This window comes from Aphelocoma coerulescens, chromosome 15 (genome assembly GCF_041296385.1).
Source record: "Aphelocoma coerulescens isolate FSJ_1873_10779 chromosome 15, UR_Acoe_1.0, whole genome shotgun sequence".
NCBI classification, from domain to species: Eukaryota; Metazoa; Chordata; class Aves; order Passeriformes; family Corvidae; genus Aphelocoma; species Aphelocoma coerulescens.
In genome coordinates, this window is record NC_091029.1 from 5,882,420 (window position 1) to 5,905,264 (window position 22,845).

Genomic DNA, 22,845 nt, shown 5'->3' on the forward strand with positions numbered 1-22,845 from the left:
CACGGGGCAGTGCGGAGCGGGGACAGGGCACATCCGTCGGTGGCGGAAGGTTCGTGGCGGTGCGGAGAAACGGGACACGCGGCGATGAGAGGGGCCAGGGCACCGCGCTGCCGGCGCTGCCGAGCCCCGCGTTAGCGCCTGCTCTGTGCCCAGGCAGCGCTGATAGCCCGCGTACCGGGCTGTAATGTCCTTTACAGCATGGACCATCCCGCCCCTCTGCTTTAGGAAACGGGAGCTCTGGACCTGGGAGGAGTGACACCAGACATCACCCTCCTGTCACAGCTTCCGTCATCTCCCGTGCGTGTGACAGAACCGGCCTCTCTCCGTGACTGCAGCCCATGAGTCCGTGGGATGGAGAAAGCCTAAAGCTTGACCATCCTGCATCTTCTTCAAAGTACAAACATGCCCAGTCCAGACTCAGGATGTGCTGCAGGAACTCTCCGTGTCTGACTGCTAGAGATAAAGCAACTGGAAAAATCTGTTGGGATGATAAAAGAATTCAAGTGGTTAGTTTGGGTTAAAAGGTCAGTCAACTCCCTTTAGAGTTGTGCAGGAAGCAAATCTGCAACCATAAAACCCATTCCATAGCAAAATAAAGTGAATGTAAAATTTAAATCGGAGGTAAGAGTGGATAGAGCTTTGGAAGTGGTAGTCCAATGCACCGTTTTATTGATAACGAGATACTTTATTAGGTTAACTTTATTTCAGTTCCAAAATAGTACTTCACAAAGAGACTCATAATTAGTTCTGACAGCAATTAAAAAAAAAAGTCACGAACTTTAAAATAATGCTGGTACATCTAGTGCATATATTAATGACTTATGATTAAGTGTAAGTTTTAAGCTTTGTAATTAAAGATAATTGCTTTAATGAGCTTTTCTGTAATTGTAGCCTTATATCTAATACCAATTGTTAAATGTTCTAAAAACCCTCTGGAGAAACTCTTAGAGATCCTAATAAGTGCTGCACATCTCATTTTCCATGCATTGGGTTTAAATTTGTACCCTCTGAGCCTAATTTGTTGCTTTCCTTAATTAATGTTGTTGCATGAAATTTTTCCCTTTTGGTCATTTGATACCCTGATAGAGATTGGTTGTGTAGTTGTCAGCTTTCTGCAGGATGTTGTTAGCAAAGATCTTGTCAGGTTGAAGAGTGGATAAGTACATCCTAGACTGGCATGCTGATTGAGTCACATCTTCAGAGCTTTCAGACAGGTGTATTGGGGTGTGGTGGAAAGTTGATTTCACGAGCTATTTTACAGGCTGTATGGCCACTTTCTTTGGTTCTCTTTGTCATTTCACTGTTTTCTTTACTGAAATTGCAATTTTTAAAAGTCTCTCTGCAGGTGGAATGCCTCCTGTCCTTCAAGTGGCTCAGCAGATGAGCTAGGAGGAAAACCAACAGCAAAATGGACCAAATTTGTCAAGTTTGCTTAATTCCTTACCTGGTCCACACAGCAGGAACCCAGCTCTGCTTCAGCAGGTACAACCAGCAGGCTGGGATGAGAGCCATGTTCTTGTGGTCCCAGCTCCAGTTCCCTCACCACAACAGGTATCACATTTGTATCTTAGCTTGCATGGGGAATGTTGACCTTTGTGTTTTGTGTGGAGACTTTGTGGAGGGCAGAAACTTTTACTTCAACCTGGGGAGCAAGGAGCAAATAATTCCAGTAGTTCTTGCAGATGACTTTGCCAAGCCTGATAATTTGCTTCAGATAGCTCAGCTGGGTATGAATCGTTCTTTACAATAAAACTTTGTGTTCATCTAAATTTAGAATGCTCTGTGGATACCTGTGTCTCTCATTTGGTTTTAATTAGTGCTGCACATATACATGATTTTTCTTGAAGAAAGGAAAGGGGTGAGAAAGAATCAGATATGTTCTCTAGGGAAGTAGCACTTGTTCTTGTAATGAAATCCTAGAAGGAGATTTAATTAAACAGAATCCATGATTTTAAATTTTCATGGGCTGTTTTAGAATAAGGGGGGGAGGGGAGAATGACAATGAAAATTTGTGCTGCTTGTGCTGACTTGCCAGCAGTTGCAGGATGCTTACATGTGTTAATAAAAATGCCAGAAACTGAATATATTTTTATATGAACTTTTTAGAGAATTTTGGCCATCTGCCATCAGGCAGAGTATTTAAATTCTGTGAAATTTCTCACTGAACCAGCCCTGCCCTTCTGATGAGATCTAGGGGTGCTATATTTTAGGAGAAAAAACAAAAGTTCTCAGGATTGAGTACCACTGCATCCCAAGCTTCTCTACTGATTTTTCCTATTACTGCTGCCTCACAAAGTCCTCAGAGACTTTACATAAAGCTGCACAAAATGCATTATTCATTATCTTTTAATAAGGTGCAACTTCAGACACCGTGGAATGTTTCCAAGGACTGAATAATCATTTCTATTGATTATCCATGTAACATTTTAACATTTTTCACAGTGTCTTGGTTTTGTCTTGTGCAGTAGGAAACACGTTTAATTATGTTTACTTAAAGGAAAATGGAATTCTTCAGTGAATAGCAGCACTGAGGAAAGAAGGTTTATGGTCTCTGAAACAAACTGCATGAGGTCCCACAGCACAAATCACACCATGATTATCTTTTTGGAAGAAATGCAGTGCATGGCAACTGATTTTTTTTCAAGAAAGAAGATGAAAGGTGGTAACTGCCAAGAGAGTAATGTGAAATTGATATTTTCAACCAGAAAAGGATAGGCAGCATTTTCATGGTTAGGATATGATCACTGAGAATCTGTGAGTTTGGGGTTGCCTCTGCACTGTTTATAAACTTTAAACAGTACTCCTAAAGGGATTGTAATTATTTTCTTTCTTTAGAAATATGCTTTTTAGATAGAATTGAGTAAAACCTTAAAATAATTTAATGGTTTGATTTTAGGGTTAATGTGTCAAGGTGAGAATAGATGGGTCTGGAATGCCAGTTCTACAAAGGCAAATGTTTTAATTAGAAGCATTGAATTAAGTGCAGAGCTTGCCATTTGAGGGTGCTGCCCTGTTTGTGACTCCTGGTAACATGAGCATAATGCTCTATTTCCATGGTGGGGGTTGTTGGAACCTTTTAAAGTAACGACAGCTGCCCTCTGCAAAGTCACATGACACCTGGCTCTTCCACCTTCCACTTTAATTCTGCCATCAGCTGTGAGCTTTTTAAACATTCTCAGATACTGTGGTATTATTACCATTATTTCTTTTAACTGCAGCTGAATAGTAATAAAATATTTCTTTACTTGGTGGTGGTTTTTTTTTTTTTCTTTTACCATAACTTAAGCACACAGACTGGTCTCTCTTTGATGTGATTGGAATGGAAAACCAAATTACTTGCTACAAAGCACAAATGCTGCCAAAACTGAAGCTAACTGGGAAGTTTATTGAAGAGATCTGCTGCTCCCCTTGATCATCCAGACTTAAGCCAGGGAAGCTCAAACTAAATAGGTATGTAGTGTTCAGGTGATTGATTTATTTTTTATTAATTTTTTTTTTTTTAAGTAACAGGTGAAAAGAGGTCATATTTGTGAGGACTGAGAGGGTTCGTTCAGAATTATTTGTTTCTCTTGTTATCCTTTTTTTCCAAACTGATCACTGCCAAAGACTGTATGGCAGTCTTCCAAGGGAAAGAGGAGGGCTTCTTATTCCTTAATAGTTGTTTTCATTTATGAAGGCTCAGTTTTGATCCTTCCTGCCACGCTCAAGAGTTGAAGTCACTTGTGGTTTTGATCAAACACTGAAAATTACTTCTGGGGTAGAGTTTCCTAAGCAGAATAATTAAATCTTCTCCTTCTAGTTAATTTTAAGATGTACTTGCAAAACACTTGAAGAAGATTTTTGGGGGGCAGAGGGGAGGGCAGGGGGAGGAAAAGATGTTAAATTTTGAGCTTGTTTGTTTTTTGCTCTTGAGTCTTCCCTCAGAGGAGAAGTTGGGAGGGTCCAGTTTTGAGTCTTGGAGCAAATGTAATTCTGCTGTAGAGCAATGTAGAGTTAAATCTTACAATAAATTAGCCTGATGTAAGCAGAGTATGGTTAATGAAGCCCAAGACAGATTGTGTGACACGTGGCTGTGACAGGTGACAAGGAGGATGTCCTGCACTAGTGTTATTAGGCCCTTCTGCCAGAAGGGAGCTTTGGCAGTTAATGTAATTAAGGAATTTAAAGTGATAGCTGAAGTATATATGTAAAACAGAAAAAGAACTCATCCTTTTGCTGTTTAGACATCTTTGGGTTCCTGGAAATAATGTGCACAAAATAGTTACTGTGAAGTCAGCTCTTACAACTGCAGTGTTTTTGAAACCATACCCATAAGTAAGGCTTTGCTCTGTTAAGAGGTTTGACCCTTATTAGCATCTTTTGGGGAGTTCTCTTGCTGTCTCCAGGCTCCGAAGATGATTAGGGGATATGGGAGTTCTGTTATGCCCCTTCCATGTAATCCTTCAGAGATGACTGGAGCACCAGAGCATTTGGTGTACTTGAATTTTACAGTATAGTGTGTTTCTTCTGCATGTTGAGAGAAGCAGAATCCCTCCTGCCATATGCTCTTCAGCTGGGTACCTCTTTCAGCTCAGATTACTCACTAAAAATAATATTTTTGCCAGTAGGCATAGAGCAGGAAAGCAGATTTATTTTTCATCACAATACCAAAGCTAACATTTGTCCTTGTATCACAAGTGTCAGCTTTTCTCCTGCTCTCTTCTCTTTTCATAGTCATTCATAGAATTCTTGCATGAATTAAATTATCCTTATTTTCGACTTTGTTTTTTGCATAAGCTTTATCTGGTCACAATAGATTCAGAAAAGAATTTTGAATTTATAGGATATCCCGGAAGAAAAAAGACAACTAAAGGAACACCTGGACAAACTATACTTCTGGAATGAGCATCGTTGTTCCAGAACCCCCCTGTATGGCAGAGACCTGTTGGAAACTTGCTCTTGGATCAGTGAAAGAAAAATCTCTCAGCATTGTTCTGCCAGGATTAACAAGTGGTGCTGGACTGGCTTTGCAAATTGCCTTCCATGTTCCAGCACTTCAGAGGTTCTAAGGATCCATTGCAGGAGCTCATTTTGACACTGAAGCAGCAACAGATTGCCCTGAAGGATGTTATGACCTGGTAATTGAGACAAATCCATGTGCAGTCTTTGCATGGATTTGATGGGTGTGTGGTACCCTCTGAACAGGGTATTTAGGTGAACAACTGTAAAATGCTAAATGCTAGATAAGCTGTTTTATCCTTTTTGCAGGCTACATTCCTTTATGCTGAACCTATTTGCATCTCAGATGTATAATTTTGGATTGTTCTAGGATCTGAAACTCTCAGTAGTTCCATGGCAACTGTTGTTAGTTATATAACAATTCCACTTTATTTTGACATATCTTATATTTGTTGTGTTAAAACTGACAAAAAAAAAAGTAGGAAGTGTAGTAAGCTTATCTTGGTAACTTTAGGGATAGTGGCAATTTCCTTTTCAGTGTTTTTGCATTTACTTGATGTCAATTTAAAACTTCATGTCCTGATTTACTTTCTATTACATTTAGCCAGGTGCTTTGTGCTGCTTTGCAAATATTACTGGTTTTGAATAGTTAATAGCCCAAGCAGTTAAAACTTAGTATAATGAAGTTTTGATTTGTTTTGCAGAGATCTATGTGTGTTTCCAGCTGTAGCTGTTGCTCCTCTATGTTTACATGGAGCAAATCCTCCTTACCCATGTACCCATGGAATGAAACTCTTGCAGTTCAGTCTCAAGGAACAGAGATGGTGCAGCATGACTCAGGTATTAAACACCCACCACTGGCTACACCTGTGTGCAGGGGCTTTCTCTAATTGTGAGTGTGACCTGCAGAACCTTCAGGTTCTCCTTTCTTAACTAGGCAAGCTGGAAACTCTGGCTGGCCTACTTTGGAAGCTGAAAGTGGAGGGAGAGGGGGGTACTGATTTTGACACAGGTGATTGCAATGCTCGACATCCTGGAGCTTTTCCTGGACTTCCATTTCCTCATGTGAGTTAGTGAGTGGTGCTCACAGCTGGCATTATCTGGTAAGAGGATCTCTTACTCAAGCTAGGAGTGAAGAGATGCTCATAGTGTGAGGGAAAATGCTAAAGGAAAGTCTAATACATTTGCAAGATTCATTTGCATAATTTCCTTACTTATTGAAGCAAATTATGTATGTAGCTGCAGCACAAATATGTAATTATATATGAAATATGTCAGTCATATTACTATTTGATGAGGCATCTAGGGTGTTTCCAAGGAGTATGCCACTAGTTATCCTACATTTATGAGCAATTTGTGCTTCAAATGCAGATGTTTTATTTCACAATAGCCATTTGATTAATTGTTTTTGCTTTCATTATCTGTAGCTATTTACATTGTTAGTACTTTAAGTGTGGTTGGTGTTTTTATGTTGGCAGTTCCTCAGCCTTACTCCAGGGGCTTCTGTTTTTCATAGAGTGCCCTGGCATTGCCTGAGGATAAATTGAAAGTATGCTCCTTTCCCTCCCCAGTAAGATTCTCTGTATCCTCTGGGGCCTACAATTTGAGCACACATTAACAATATAGTTAAGTTTTTCTTATTTTTTACTCCAAACTGCATTGTTATGCTTTCTGTCAGATGCAGTATAAAACATAAAAGAATACTTTGCCTTAAAGCAACACAAGGCAGCACAACAGAAGGAATTTGATTAGACAACAGACAAGAAAAATGATGGAGTGCTACAGGAATAACAACTCAGGTGTGCTTAGTCATAGGACATGATGTTATTACTGTAATAGATCTTTAGATTTTTATCTAGCTGACTGCTCCATAAATTAATAGCTTTAATGGTAGACAGATTAATTATGAATTGTGTAGATCTGTAATGTGGGCAGTCAGATAACCTAAAATGTTTGCATGCTTAATGTAGGTTGGGGAAGTAACAAGAAAGCAGTTTTTCCAACCTTCTCACTCTGTTAAAAAGAGTTTATTTAGAGATGTATCCTTTATTAATGTGAATTTGTACCTAAGTTGCTTGTTTCCCCATTTTAGGAATTCATTAAAAACTTCAACCAAGGCAAGTGATTCTTCTGTGCCGTCCTTTCTTCCCCCACTCCTTCCACAGGTGTCAGTCACACAGATGTGATTATTGTTGTCTTCTGTGACATTGATTTAGATCTGCTGATGGACACAAAGAGTAAGGGATGGTGTGACAAAATTGCAACAGGCAGAGATATCCACCTATCCAGGTGACTTTCATGCTAAGAAATAGTTACTGGTTACTGTTTTGTTTTAGTTACTGTATTATTACTGTATTAAAATCAAAAATAGAGAGAAGATGGTTTGGGGTGAAACCTCTTCAAGGTTGATGATTTTGGGTTGAGGTCATCCTTCTAGTTTAAGTAACTTGGTCTTTTAAGATCCCTTCAAAGATTATGTAATACTTCTTCCCTTCAGACTAGAGGGAAAATGAAAATCATGTCCTTTCCACACTGCCTCTTCTGTTCGTGTCTTTCCCTCCCACTTCCATCTAAGAAACCATCTGGGCTTCTGTGTTAGGACAGCCAAAATAAACGTGGGTGTTTTCAGCTCTTGATAAACAAGAAATGTCATTCTTGATTATCACTGGATTTCAGATCCACCAGTGATGAGATGCTGTTTGTGTAGTTCTAAGATGTACTTGAAAGCTTCTCCTGAGTGACTGTTTCTTTTCTTGGAAGGATGTCCTGAGAGCACAAGGAATGTAATGGGTTTCTTTGTCTTGCAGGCTTGTAAGTGGTAATTCTGTTGAAGAGAGGCTGTTGAAAAAGAGTATTAAACATCTGATTCAAGAACTGGCTGCTCACTGAGGCGATTGTTCCACAGACTTTTTGTCTCAGGTACTGTAACATTAAGAATGTGAGCAGTTGTTATTTAATGATACATAAAAAATAAGTGTTTTACTTGATCTGAGTCAGAATTTTGAACAGGTAGTGGTGTATTTGTTTCTAGGCTTGTTTGGGAACCAGTGATACATGTTCACAGTTAAATTCAGTAGAAATCCTGAACTGTCAGCTCATGTAGAAAATCAGAAGGTAACAATATCTAGTAATAAACCTTTGCTTGTTCCAATGATGATGTTACCCTTTAATGACATTGTTTTAATCAATCAAAAGCAACAGCTCCTGCAGCAAAAGGTGTCAAATACATCTGCAATCTGACTTTTCTAAACTTGATTTTAGGATGACTAAAAATTTTTTGACATCACATCTTATCTTATTGAATACTTCAAAACATGTTTCCATGAGGTTCTTTGCTCTGCATATGGAAAAGAGGATTCTGTAAGAGAAACTGTCTGAGCTTAGAAATGATGTAGATTGAGAGTTGTATGACACAGGAAACACCATGGCTCCTACTCAGTTAGAACAGCTGGCCAGCTTGGTGGACCAGGTATGGGGATTTCTCTTGTTTTATGTAAACCTTTAGAAAAATTTGGTATTTACTTTCCTGTACATCAAGTGGCTTCTGTAAAGTACCTTGTTTTCGGTCCATTTACATCAAACAGTTCTGTGCAAATTTAAATACTGAAACACTCATGGCAGGTAATGTGAGCTTGTTGATAGATCTGTTCTGGTTCTGAAACAAATATTTAAGTTACCAAATGTTCTCTTGAGGGTTGTGAAATGCTTTGAACCAAATTGTATCTTGTGTTGTAAAACTGTTTTACAGTCCTGTGCTTTGCCAGGTATTTGCATTTTTTTCTTAAAGGTCTTGGATCATGTCAGAGATGTGGTTAACTCTTGTAACTGTTTATCACTCTCCAAAGCAAAATCGTTACATAAGAACCATTGCAGGTCCAGAGGGAAAGGTGAGTTTAAGTTGAAACATGCTTGCATTGTGAGGACTTGGGGGCTTCTGGGGTCTTTTATTTATTAATTTTTTAAATTCCTCATTGCTGTTACAGTACTTACATGAGTGTTTCTAAGCAGAAACATAACTATGTTTTAGAATTTTGAATAGCTTGGTACACAAGCAAATGTTAGTAAATACCTTTTCCTGACAACATGACTAATATAGCTTTTATTTATTACATTTCCATATGCTTAGGAATATAAATTTCCCCAATGTTATGACAATATTACCTTGGATGTATCATTTTGCTCTACCAGTATGTTAAAAGTAAGGGAGGGGAGCTGTTTATTTTAACTTTTAAGTGGCAGGATATGAATTGTCTTCAGTCAAGACTATTGATAACTATGAATTTTGAGACAGGGCATTTTTGATTATGTATTTTTGGTACCTAAGCCTTCACTTTGTATTTGTATTTATTCCAGAACACAGGTGGTCATCCTCTTCGTGTTAGACAAGCCTATGCTAAAGACCAGAATTCTGAGCATACTCAAATCTATATGAATCACTTTGAGTTGATGACAATGACTACTAGAAAAAGAAGTTCCTCAAATAGGTTTCTGTAGGTTTAATTCTACTGTCAATAATTTTTCCCAGATTTAACAGTAAATCACTTTGGTGGCCTGATTGGTGAAATTTTTTTCTCTTAAGCGTGAATGTATTTCGCGGGGCCTTTCTCTTGTCAAAGGCTCTGTGATGACCTTTAGCCTTAAGGTAAAATAGTGTGTTTACTATCCAAGAATCAGATCCGTGCTCGTGCTGATGTAAAGAAAAGCTTTAAGATGTCCGTGCTCTGAGCCTCCCTGCAGGCACTGACAGACAGGGCTGGAGTCCCCTCTCAGCTGCCTCGTCTCGAGGCAGAATAGCCCCAGCTCCTTCAGCCTTTCCCCGTAAGAGAGATGCTCCAGCCCCCCCATCACCTTTGTTTCCCTCGGCTGGCCCCGCTCCAGGCGCTCCCAGTCTCTCCTGTCCTGAGGAGTACAAGCCCCGCGAGCTGCAAGCGTGGATTTTTACACCGTATCTTGAAGAGAAGCGCCAGCCCCGCTCCCTGCGCGGACATAAACTACCCTTCACTCGGTCCTTACCCTCCCTTGCCTCACTACAATAAATACAACTTAGCCCCCGTTCCTATCGCGACAGGACCCGCGGGCAGCCTCCCCGCTGTGCGCAGGCGCGGCGCTGGCGCAGGCGCGGTGCGGCCGGTGGGTGTTGGCGCAGGCGCGGCGGGACGCGGTTTGTCTCCTGCCGGCGCTGGTAGCGGCGCCCCCGCCCGCGCTTCCTGCCCGCAGCGAATGGAACCCGCGGCGCCCGCGGTAAGTGCGGCCCGCGGGGCCCGCCCGGGCCCGGCTGCGCGCCCCGCTCCGCCCCGCGCGGCCCCCGGCAGCCCCGCCGCCGCACCGGGGGCGGCCGCGGAGGGAAGGGCCCGCCCGGCGCGAGGCGGGGGACGCGGGACGGGCAGGGCCGGGCCGGGCCGGGGGAGCGCGGCCCCGACGGGGGGAGCCCCGGGCGGGGGGAGTCCTCGCGGAGCGGCGGCGGCGGCGGGGCCGGGGTTCGCCCCTGGCCCGGGCGGGCCCACCGCCCTGCTCGCACACAAAAGGCGATCCCTGCTTCGGGACCTCCCTTATCGGCCTGCAATTAATTAAGTGTTTTCACTGGAGCCGTAAGTGTTAGTGAGGTGCGAGTAATTAAAATAATAAGACCTTGTTGCTGGTGGTATCGTTTGAATCTTAATTATTTGGTATCGGCGCTGTGAAATAACCACAATACCTCGAAGAACTGCAGTATTGTTAAATCTTTTGGAAAAAGGGCCTGTAGGGAGTGCAGTTTTTCCCCCTTCCCGCTCTGCTCAGCGAGCTCGCTTAGGTTTGAGCTCCCGGCAGTGGGAGAGGCGAGCCCCTCCGGGATGAGCCCCGGAGCGGGAGAGGCGGGACCGGCGCGGAGGGGCCGCTGTGCCGGCTGCGCTCCCAGGACCCCCGGCACGGCAGCTCCCGGGCTTTCGGCCCCCCTGTCGTTGCCGGCACGTGTGTGACAGCGCTGCTTTGCTCCACCTTCCCGGACAGTCGCCTCTTTCCCGGTGTAAGGAAGGGAAAATCTCCATCCCCAGGGCTTGGGCGGATTGCTGCAGATAGCGCAGGACAGGGCAGCGGAGGGCTGTGATGTGTTCCCTGCCTGGGCAGCGGAGGAGCGGGAGAGCCGGCAGCGCCCGCTGCATCCCGAGCTTCCCGGGGTGCTGCTGCCTGTTGCCACTTGCGACCAACTTGAAGTCAGGAACGCAAAGGAGTGGCAGCATGTTTGTGTATGTTTGGCCTGAAATGCTAAAAATGAAAGTATTGTTTTCAAAATAGGAGAGATTTTGAAAGGAGCAAAACCCCATCAGGTTTCGTTTTCTCTTGCTGCTGTTTCTGTGTGAATCCCAGCCCTGAATCTACCTGTCAGTGCATGTCATTGGAATTTTTGTTTGTCTGTGATTGAAATACAAAACCAGAACGTTTTTGGATTTGTGGGTAGTTTGACTCAATAAACAACATTTTAAATAAAATGCAGATTTAGTTAATTTTCATCTCTTTATGTGTTCTGAAGGAAGGAGAAGGGAAAGTTAAGTATCAAGTACAGTAGTTTTACATACATTTAGATGATTTGGCCTTCAGTAGCTAGAACAATAAAGTTGAATAGTCTGTCCATTTTCATATTTTTGGTTACTGCTGAAACAATGGACTATATGTTTTAAGCTGTTATATTTACAAGAACTTTGTATTAAGAGTTAAAGACACCAAAGTGCTGGGAATAATGAATCCAAAAAAAAGAGTAGATGTCTTTGATACTGGAGACTGTCGTTTCTTGAAGTTCCATGGGAAGGGTAAAAGTCCTGTTTGGATTTTTTTATTCTTTGAAGTCATTCTACCTAGCTAAGGGGAACATAGCATTTATAAAACTATTCAATAGTGTTATTAACTGGAGAAATTTATGAGGATTTAAGTGAGCCTTTGTTGTGCTGAGGTTTTGGATAATTTGAATCATTTTAAGTAACTGCAAAACCAGGATAACAGAGTCCTTACAATAAGGTAATCTTTCTAATTGTAACTAAATAGTTTCAGTTGCAGAAGAGTTTTTACCTTCCCTGAATTTCTGTTTTTGTGTATTTCTTTAGAGCATACTGTAAAACCTTAGATCAGTGAGAATGCACCATGGCAATGGTCCTCAGAATGCCCAGCGCCAGCTCCAGAGATCCAGGTCCTTCACAGGCAGCGAGGGAGAAGAACAACAGGCAAATTTACCCCAGTCCCCCGCAGCCTCTTTTGCGCCTTCTGCAAGTCCCTCTGCGCCGCAGTCCCCCAGTTACCAAATCCAGCAGTTTATCATGAGCCGGAGCCCGGTGGCCGGGCAGAATGTGAACATCACCCTGCAGAACGTGGGCCCGGTGGCCTCGGGCAACCAGCAGATAACGCTCACCCCACTGCCGCTTCCCAACCCGACGTCTCCGAGCTTTCAGTTCAGCCCCCAGCAGAGGCGCTTTGAGCATGGATCCCCCTCGTACATCCAGGTCACCTCTCCACTGCCTCAACAAGTGCAGTCCCAGAGCCCCACCCAGCCTAACCCGGTGCCGGTGCAGACGCTGCCCAACGTCCGGGCGGGCACTCCCGGGCCTGGCCTGGGGATGTGCAGCCAGAGCCCGACCAGAGGATTTGTGGATGCGAGCGTGCTCGTGAGACAGATCAGCCTGAGTCCTTCCAACGGCGGGCACTTTGTGTACCAAGAAGGACCGGGAATTGCACAAATTGCTCAAGGAGCTGCTGCACAAGTGCAGCTTCCATCGTCTGGGACGCCTGCCACGGTGAGGGAGCGCAGGCTTTCGCAGCCTCACTCGCAGTCTGGGGGCACCATCCACCACCTCGGGCCTCAGAGCCCCGTGGCCAGCGGGGCAAATATGCAATCTTTGACTAGCCCGGGCCACATCACAACAACGAGCTTGCCACCCCAAATCAGCAATATTATCCAGGGGCAACTTATGCAACAGCAGCAGCAAGTGCTTCAAGGGCAGCAGCTGAGCAGACCCATTGGATTTGACAGGACTTCTGGTGGATTGATAGCAGGAGTTGGAGGACCGAGTGCGTTTGGAATGACATCACCTCCTCCTCCCACAAGTCCTTCACGGGCCACTGTGCCACAGGGGCTGTCGAGTCTTCCTCTGACTCCTACAGCTAACACAGCAGTGAAAAAACAACCTAAAAAGTTGGAGGAGATTCCTCCTGCCAACCAAGAAACTGCTCAAATGAGAAAACTCTGTTTGGATCATCACCACAAGCAGATGGAAATTCTTAAGGAAACTTTTAAAGAATGTTTGATTGAACTGTTTTTCCTGCAACATCTTCAAGGGAATATGATGGACTTTTTAGCTTTTAAGAAGAAACATTGTGTTCCTCTGCAAGCATACCTGAGGCAAAATGACTTGGATCTGGAGGAGGAAGAAGAGGAAGAGCAATCTGAGGTCATCAATGATGAGGTAAGAAACTTTTTTGGAATAAAATCGTAGATGAAGTTGTAGCACTGGGATTGTGGAGTATTAAAAAATGTGATAGCACATGAAAAATAATTTTTTCTTGATGAAATATGGCAGTTTTTCATAAAATAGTTGGCCTGAGAGAATGAACTTCTGCTGGATAGTGTGATTTGATGGGTCAGTTTGAGTGTGCTGTTAGACTTAGGGATTTAAAGTAAAAGAATAGAGAAGTGAAAGGAGCTTTCACTGTCCTAGTTGCACACAAAGATGGTATTAGTGTGGAAATAGTTTTAAGCTCTTGGAATGGTTATAACTAGGAATTATAGTTTGAATTTCACTTAACTAGACTTGGACAAACAAAAAAGAATGAGCAAAAGCATTACGAGAGGTTTGACTTCTAACCATAGATGTTACTGAAGTTCAGTGTTGCTGCAGCCAACAGAAAGTGTGAATTACTCTAATTAGTGAGAGAGAACATGTGTAAAGGTCCACAGACATGCTTTAGGTTATTTAGGCTGCCCTGGAGCTCTGTGTATTCGATGCTGTCTAAAGGATTAACAACCAGCACTTAACAGACTGGACGTTGACAAGTTCACTTTGTTCCTTATGCAAAGGTTTAAATTGCTAACTAGCTTGAATTCACTGTTTATTAATGGCAAAGAACTTGAAAGAAGCTTGCCACAACCAGGTGCTGTGCAGCTTTTCCTGCACAGTTGTACCCATCCGTGGGTGCTGGAGCACTGGTCTGGTGCAGAGCCTGCCCACAAGCAAGTGGTTGCAGCAGGGTAGATAGAACTTCAGCCCCTGCACCACTTGGCACTCATAAATATCCTCTAAAATTTGTGAAAATATCTATGGATATGTAGTTGCCAGTTTGTAGAAGAACCAATACTATGTAAAGAACCTTGTGTTGCTTTGAATATCTTTTGGAAATGAGTGCCTTCGGTGAAATTTGATGACTCTTAGGTATGAATCACTAGCAATCATACCTTCAGTTGGAATTTGTGGGAAATTTTAATGGAATAATGGCTGAAGTTTATTTTATTCATTGCTTTGTTGTCTAAACTTCTTAGTTAGGAAAGATTTATTTCTGCTTGTGACAGTTATTGACAATTTTGAAGGAATGATTTCTTTATATAGTAACATAAAAGCTAGCCTGTTACTGTAATTTATTGACAATGGATATTCAGTATTTTTGTTTCACCTAGTTTGTGTTTTGTCAAATTGTTTAGGTGTTCTTGTTGGGTTGCGTGTTTGTCAGCTGAAATAACCAGGTATTTGTAACTACCATCTGCACACTTGGAGGGATCTTTAGTGGGTGTAAATTGTACAGGTTCATTGAAGTCAGTGGTGCTGCTACACTTTAAATGAGTTGAGGCTCTACCCCTCCGTGTTTCGGGTTGAGAATTTGCTGTACTTCGCTGCCTTCTCGTGGTGGATCCTCTTTTGTTTGTGGAAGCTGCTTGTCCCTGTAACTGCTGGAGAATTTTGCAGAGTGCAACAGCAAAAGCCTAATGTGTTCTCAAGTGATGAATTCTTCTGAAAGATTAAGACATCTTTTGAGTATGTTCTTTCTTTGTATTTTTTTGTCGTCTTCTGTTTTATTTCCCCCTCCCCCTCTTTATCACTTTCTGCTAAAGCAACACGCTTCATCTCTTGCCTGGAAGGTTGATCTCTTTGGGAATTCAAGGGGAGAGTGAATGGTGGCTGTGCTCATTGCTTAAATAAATGTTGAAGCTCTCTTACGTTCAAACTGTCTGTCATGCTAATTTGTTGTCCGTTAGCAGCAGCAATCATTAAATTTAAACCACACTTTTATGTTAACTGGATTTAAGAAAACATTTCCAGTGATGAGAAGTCACAATAAACAGTCAAGACTGTGCTCTGTTCTGCTATAAAAAGTAAGACAGAACTCTAAAAATGGGCTGTGCTCGAAGCAAGCTGCACTGATGGTGGTTTAGTTATTATCCCCTCTTCAGTGAGGTGCCATCAGTACCAAAGGAGTGTGTTGAACAGTTAAAAAAAAGAAAAACTTTTAAAAAGAAAATGATTCTCCCTTCTTTTTTTTTTCCCAAAATATTTCTCTCAGGTAAAGGTTGTGACAGGAAAGGATGGGCAGACTGGTACTCCTGTCGCTATAGCAACCCAGCTTCCTCCAAATGTTTCTGCTGCTTTTTCATCCCAGCAGCAACCATTTCAGGTACTTTTCAATGGTTCTAAAATGTAGTTTCATCCCAGATTTTTTTTCTTCATTCAGATTTGATATTTCTTAGATGAATTAGAATTTTCCCAAAAGCCCATCCCTTATCATCTAAACAAAACCAAAAAACCTTTGCAGTCTTCAAATGCATCAGTATAACTGAAGCCTTGAGGAAGTTAAAGCTTTGTCTCCAGGTTGCTGGCTTATTGCATTAACTTTCAGCTTGAATGTTTTCACTTTGGTTTGTTTGTCTTTTGTATCCCTAATGCATTTGGTTCATTTGTGCATTCTGCATAGTGATAATATGGATTCTTTGTCTGTGGCATTGTAATTGTGGATTTCTTCTAAAATTCTTTTCTTTTTGTTTTTTTCCCCTTATGTATTAAAGGTTTTAAATGTGACTACAGAAGGTTTTGGATTTGCCTTCCCTGAAATGTGTTAAATAACACTACTAATCCTCTGACACAATTTGTTTTAAATAATTGACTGCTTTCCATTAGCTCTGCTGTAAATGTTGGGAAGAAGAAACAGAAGTGCTTATTTTTATTGTAAACGTCCTTTTTAACATTTTTTTTCTTTTTTCATGAGGAATGCTGAAGAAAGTCAAGAAATAAATGTGATCATCAGTTAAAATTTTTGTGTATCAGTGATAATGCAACTTTTTGGTTCAGTGTGGTTTTATGCAGCTGCCTTCAACTCTGACATCACCGCATACATGCCCTGAGAAGTAATATACCCTAATTCCATCTGCAACTAAAATATTTACCTTTTAGCTCAATGACATGCTCAGCAGGTGTTGTGAATTACTCTGCTGTACCACAGCAGCTGTACAGTCTGTGCTGCCTTCATCTAGCTTGGGAAATGGGAAGTTAAATGAAACACAAGCTGGGTTGTGTTCCTGCGTGTAACAAATGGGATGTTCCCTGTGATACTGTACAAAGGAGTTGTGTAGTGAAGGGGATTGCACTGAGGGTTCTTCCTTATGGCCAGTACTGGCGTGTCTTGGAAGTCTCCTTAGGTAGTCAGGCTTTATTTAAGCTGTTTAAAATAGCTAATGTTATATCAGGTTATTTATTGTAGTGATTAGGGTTATCATCAAGCTGTAGCTGCAGCAGTGATACTTTTGAAGGTGTTGTACCATTTCAGACCAGTTTCAGAGAAACTGGTTTATGCTAAAAACGTACAAAACTCTGTGTGACACTGACATTTTAGCACAAACTGCTAACAGAAAGTGGTGTTTCTTTCCATCAGTCTTGCTTTTTGCAACTGTTTATGGAGAAATAATGTGTCCCAATCAGCATCACCATTCAAATCCCAGTGCATAAGCGCAGCACTCAGAGTGATTATTGTGTGCATGCTGCATAGTCATGACCTCAGGAGAGCTACATTATTTTAATTAAAGTTGGGGCAGTTTTAGTCTAATATTAGTGGTATGTGACTGCAATTTATAAAGACGTAACATGTCTGCTCTCTGAAGAGTCTGACCTAAATTACACGGTGATAATGCAGACAGCTGGGAGGCACATTCTTAAGAAAATGTCAGTCAAAAATCCTAAAGTAGAGATACAGCCTGAAACTGTGAGTATGCAGTCATCCAGAGGGAGAGTGCAGGTGAAATAAATGGCATTTAATGTGGAGTTCGAAGAATGTACTTTCTTAAACTGATGTCTCAGAAGCATCTGATGCAAATGGGACATAAACTGAATTTGTTAGTCAATTCAGTAGCATTTACAAAAACAGTTCTTGTGGTTTATTTTGAAAATTCTGTAAATGCCCAGGTCTGTGGTGCTCTGCCAGACACTGGCTGTTGGACCTGAAATACGCTGCATGTCTGCCTTGTGAGAAGACAAATATTTGAAAACTTAATCCCTATTGAGTGTGAAATGGCAGTGAACCATGAATATGAGTCAGAGATTCTTAAACCTCAAATTTATATCTTAAGGCTGTAGCTGTATTGCTGAAGTGGCCACAAATGCCCTCAGAGCAGCAAAGAGATTAAGTGTTATTAATTCATAGCTATTGATTGAGTCTGAGGGGCATGAGATATATTCAGGTCAAAAAGGAGCATTTGAAACCCAGTCATTGTAGGTGATGCTGGCTGTGATTATTAATACCATGCAGTGAAGCACTGAAGATGCAGGATGTCACTGCTGTGATTTATTTCAATATAGGCTGGTGTTTACCTCCATGGGTTTAATTTACATTGGTAAAATTTCAGTTAAAATCAGAGAAGAAAATACCTGTGAATAAAGTAAAAGACTCTTATGGGAAATTACTGTCTTTGTATGTTGTCCTAAAAATTTTTCACATTTGCAAACCCTTACTGTACCTCAACACGTTTAAGGCTCTCACCTTCAGAAAATTACACTTTGAGAACTAGAGTGCTAAATGAATTCATTTCCTAGGATGCAGAGACTGCCATACATAAAGTCTGTGTTTGTATTTTCTGATGGAATCTTTTAAGATGTTTTTTGGGATAGTCCTTATTTTTCTCATATTAAGTTTCATAGTAGAATATTTGATACAACATGGCCAAATACTGAGGAGAATTTAAAAATGACTTGGAAATTCATTGAAAGGAATTGGACTTGCACAGACACTGATGGACATTAATAAGTACTTGCCAGTATGCTGAGGCCCAAAGAGCCTGAAAATTGTCATGTACACAAATTTGTTTGCTTCAGTAATCCTGTACATGAGACTGTCACCTGTGTTTGATGCTGGAAGGATTTTCTGGGATGTGTTCTTGCCATCATTGCCAGTATTAAATGTAGTGATTTAAAAATAAAAGTTTGAATGTGCTGTGTAATCTTACTGAAGCTAAATTCCAACTTGTTGAATCAGAGCCCAGTGATTCCTTTTGCATCCCAGTATCAAAAATGCTCTTCCAGGCTTGTTAATTCATAGTTTGTGTGCTGTTTATCCTCAGACACAATGGATAGTAATTTCTGATGAGCTCTTATATCACCTTAGCCTTATGGCAATATTGTTTCTCCTCACTGAGTTTATTAATGAAACTCATTTTGCCAGCTGTGCAAACAGGTACAAGTCCAGCATCTGGAAACCTGTAACTGGAACTTGTGTAACTTGGCTGAGGTTATTTATTCCATCTTCCCAGCTTTTTCCTGAAATATTTCAACAGTAACTCTCACAAAGCTCTATCATGAGAGTGAAAGTGGTGGAGACTCAAATAAGCTTAAACTGTTTTCAGGATGAGGATGAATTTGTGTGTTACTGATGTTCCACACAGATGTACTACACTAATGAAAATTTCCATTAATTAAAAAAAAAAGTAGCAAAAAATACTGGGCAGGTTTATTTTTTACATATCCCATTTTCCTGAGTTTGGTATCACTTAACAAAATGTAGGTGTGCATTATATATAACCAACTTCATCACTGTAAAATTTAAACACAACGAAGAGTATCTGCGCATTGTGGGCAACTAAAACTTCATAGCAGATATTGAATGAGTCTTGTTTCCTTTGTTGTACAGCTGTTCTGAAGGACTCGTTCTGTGCTGGCCTCCTTAGATCCCTATGTAAATTCTGTCCTGGTGTTAGACCATCTGCAGATTGAACTTCTGTGATTTGTTTTCTTTTCCCTGTAGCAAACGCATACAGGGACTCCAGGGACGGGGACTGTGAGCACCCTAGAGATTGAAGCTTTTAAGAGACAGCAGCAGGCCCTTGCACCAGCAGGTATGTTCCACAGGCACAATTCCACTTCAGTTCTCTTTTCTTTCCTTTCCAAACAGTGATTGGAGCCCACTGTTCTGTAACTGTTGAAATACATTTTTGCCTCACCTTGGGAATCGCCAGATCCTTAGGACTATCTGCTGTGACTGGTGCTGTGGGAAGAGTGCACTCCACTCCCAGTAGATAGGCTTGGATTTGTCAGGCATGGAGACATTGTTAGGTTGATTGTTCTGGCTGAGAAGATTGGAGATGGCCAACTTGAAGTCAGAGGGACTCTGCCCCTGGAACATGTTCTTCATAAATGCTACACATGTACAGTAGTCGTAGCTTTCGGAGCTGATGTTGGAATCATGTGTAGTAGTTTGCTTTGTGAAATTGAACCCATTCCATTATACCATGCCATAAATGGAATTTGAATATCACAGATTCGTCTAAGAGACCACGAATTGAAGTGGGCCGTCATGGGATGGTTTTTCAGCACCCGGGTGTGGCTTCAGGAGTTCCTCTTCAACAGCTAATGCCAACGGCACAAGGTACTGTGTCACCACATGCCAGTTGCACATTAATTTAACAAGGAGATGTTGGTGATGGGACTAGAAACTTGGGCTTCCGGCCTGCCAAGATCCTAGTCCCACCACACACTTCTCCATGTAAATTAATACTTGGTATGCAATGCCTGGTTTGTTTAAGGAGCTGAGTGACGGGCTCCAAAGGTGCATGTGGGCATGGAAATACGTCACAGGTGCTGATGCAAAATGGCCAATCTGAGAATTCTGGAACTGAGCCAATGATTTATGAAAAGGAAACCACCTAATTGGAACATCATGACAAATTTTTATTCATTAGTCATGCCAAGCTTTAGAATACGTGTTAGAGTGAATGTGTTAAGAACCAAGTAGTATTTAGCCTTGATGCTGTTTTTTTAGGTTAAATTCCATTAGCTCACCAGTCCTTCTTTTTGAGTATACAACATTTAGAAGACCTATAATGACATGCTCTTTTATAGTTGCTGTGCTCCAAATTTTAGTTACAGTCCTGTGCATGAACTACTTTGTTGTTTATTGTAATGGTGATTTATTTTGTGATTGTGATGTGGTATTTTCAAGTGATGGTGTCTTGTGGCAAAGTAAGTAACAAAACCACTCTATTCGCAGTTGATTTCCTCCTTCAATCAACAGGGAGCACTGGACATTTTAATCTCATCTGTGCCGTGTCTCCTCTTGCCCTGCAGGTGGCATGCCTCCCACTCCCCAGACGGTGCAGCTGACGGGGCAGAAGCAGAGCCAGCAGCAGTACGACCCCTCCAAGGGCCCTCCGGTGCAGAACGCGGCGAGCCTGCACACGCCGCCGCCGCAGCTGCCAGCGCGCCTGCAGCCCGCCAACGTCCCCATGGCGTCGCTCCCGGCCACCCTGCAGCTCCCCCAGCAGCAGCCACAGCTCGTGGAGCCTCCAGCCCAGCCACAGATCCAGGTGAAGATCCAGCCCCAAAGTGTGCCCTTGACGGCCGCTCCGCTTGCAGCACCGCTCCAGCAGCAGGTGCCACCAGCAATCCACGTGCAAGGACAGGCGCCCAGCCAAGTGTCGCAGCCTCAAGCTACGATACAGCAGCAGGTATGGGAGTGTTAGTGGGGTGGCAATGTGTTTGTTTCCATGGCCAGTAAAATCTAAGAACGCTGTCTTCGTTTTTTAATTCCACTGGACACTTAAATCTTTTCCTTGTAGAAATGCAGGTGTACGTTTGTTATTAAAGTCTCCATTATGTTCTGCTGTAGTGTAGACTAAGTATTGAATCCTCAACTCATCAGTAACTAGTGTGTTTCTTGGGCAGACCGTGACTCTGACACGGCCACCTGCGGATCCTGCTCAGAGTTCTCAGCGTCTTGCAGCAAATCCACTGCCACCTACCTCATCCATTGCTCCAGCAGCGATCCCAGGCACAACACCGCCTTCTCCATACCCAGTGCAAACGAACAGGACCTCTCCAGCAACCAACAAGTCCCTGTCTCCCATTGCATCCAAGCCTCCTGGCTTAGCAGTAGCAGCAGCAGCACCTAAAACACAAAGTCCAGCTCAGAATGCAGCGGTGTTGCCACAGGAAAACTCTCAAGATAAGCTGGCTGAGCAAGTAAAGCTGGTAAGATATTTTCTGTGTCCTGCTTTTACACCTTTTCTTTTCCTGTCAGTTAGTTTAATGAAGTGGGAGCAATTACTGTTTTCCTATGATTCTACAACTTCACGTGCATTCTGCAGCTTCATTGTCATTCTCTGTACTTCTTTTCAAGGAAAATCAAATCCATCAGCGGATAGCAGAACTGAGAAAGGAAGGTTTATGGTCCCCCAGGCGACTGCCTAAACTCCAAGAGGCTCCAAGACCAAAATCCCACTGGGATTATTTGCTGGAAGAAATGCAATGGATGGCAACTGATTTTGCTCAGGAGAGAAAGTGGAAGATGGCAACTGCTAAGAAGGTACTTGAAAAACATTTTTTTAGCTCAGAGCAATCGATGTTGATGTGACTCACTTTGGTAGCAAAGCTATTGAGATATCTTTTGCTACAGATAGAAGTGATGGAAAGATGACGTGCTTTTACCTTTAAGAAATCATGTTGTCAGTTTTGGATATGGCATCTGAGACAGACTGGATAATTGTACAGATTGTGGATGCAAATAACAGTTTGTGGATTTTATTCCTCTGGAAATCAAATAGCTTGTTTAGGGACCCACTCAATATGTTGACTAGGTTATATTTAAATAAAAGATAGGGTTATCATGCCTGTCTCACAAATCAGTTATTTCCTCTCAATAAAGAGTATATATAGAGTTTTGTAAATAACTTCCATTGGGTGTGGTTGTCTGTCTAGTTCTTTTTTCTTAATCTCAGAGAAAAATAAGAGTAAAGACAGCAGTGAGAACATGGTAGAGAACTTTTTCCATAAGGAAAGAGAGCAGCACAGCAGGAATACAGTAGTGGAATGAAAATTCGTATGGTGCGAGATGAAATATATAAAATCTGTTAATTTACAATGAGCAAGGGTTTTCTATGGATACCAGCAATGTTGCATCTTTTTTGATACATTTATGAGCAGTTAGGATAATGAAGAAACAACTGGAGGACCTTAGTTTAAATTGCCATGTTGTTTTTTACTGTATGTTCTGAAATGATGGAAACTCAGCAGCAAAGTATTTAAATAAGTGTATTGTTGTGTGCAACAAACATCTGCATTTTGAATATAATTTAAATCTGGATTTCCATTTGTGGCCAATGGTAGGTTTTTAAGAATAGGAGAAACAGGAAGGGCAAATGTGAAATGATCCTTCCCCTGGCACTATGCTTCAAACTTCTGGAAGTCAATGTTTTAGGGACCTCCTGAGCTAAAGGTTGCAATCAAGTCAGTCTTAACAGCCATTGACTGATCTTTCACTCATGTATGTACACTCTTTTTGAACTCATTTTAGCTTTGGTCTCTGACATTTTGTGGTGTGATTTCTGTGACTTCATATGTGCTGTCTGAAAAAAAAAGTTTTCTTTTGTGTGTTTGCTGCTAATTTCAGTAGATTTTTTTTCTAATTTTTGTATTCAGAGAG

General features: G+C 41.8%; 1 protein-coding gene and 1 non-coding gene across 29 annotated transcripts in view; both read left to right on the forward strand.

Annotated features, from left to right (window-relative positions):
• The window catches only part of EP400 (E1A binding protein p400), a 57,523-nt gene continuing 34,678 nt past the window's right edge, over window positions 1–22,845 (forward strand). For 11 of the 28 annotated variants that reach the window (XM_069031173.1, XM_069031191.1, XM_069031194.1 and 8 more), the window contains exons 1-17: window positions 1–524; window positions 1,335–1,551; window positions 3,287–3,450; window positions 4,823–5,117; window positions 5,643–5,778; window positions 6,617–6,737; window positions 7,104–7,227; window positions 7,746–7,857; window positions 8,200–8,407; window positions 8,726–8,825; window positions 9,292–10,179; window positions 12,015–13,367; window positions 19,174–19,264; window positions 19,687–19,794; window positions 20,493–20,872; window positions 21,090–21,395; window positions 21,544–21,729. In XM_069031173.1, the coding sequence (XP_068887274.1) occupies window positions 12,045–13,367; window positions 19,174–19,264; window positions 19,687–19,794; window positions 20,493–20,872; window positions 21,090–21,395; window positions 21,544–21,729 (2,394 nt within the window). In that variant the 5' untranslated portion in view covers window positions 1–524; window positions 1,335–1,551; window positions 3,287–3,450; ... (7 more) ...; window positions 9,292–10,179; window positions 12,015–12,044. The other 17 variants (XM_069031177.1, XM_069031180.1, XM_069031184.1 and 14 more) reach the window with 17 other exon arrangements.
• Window positions 6,416–6,554, forward strand: LOC138119500 (small nucleolar RNA SNORA49). The gene has a single exon (XR_011155525.1). It is a non-coding gene; the product is annotated as a small nucleolar RNA SNORA49 (small nucleolar RNA).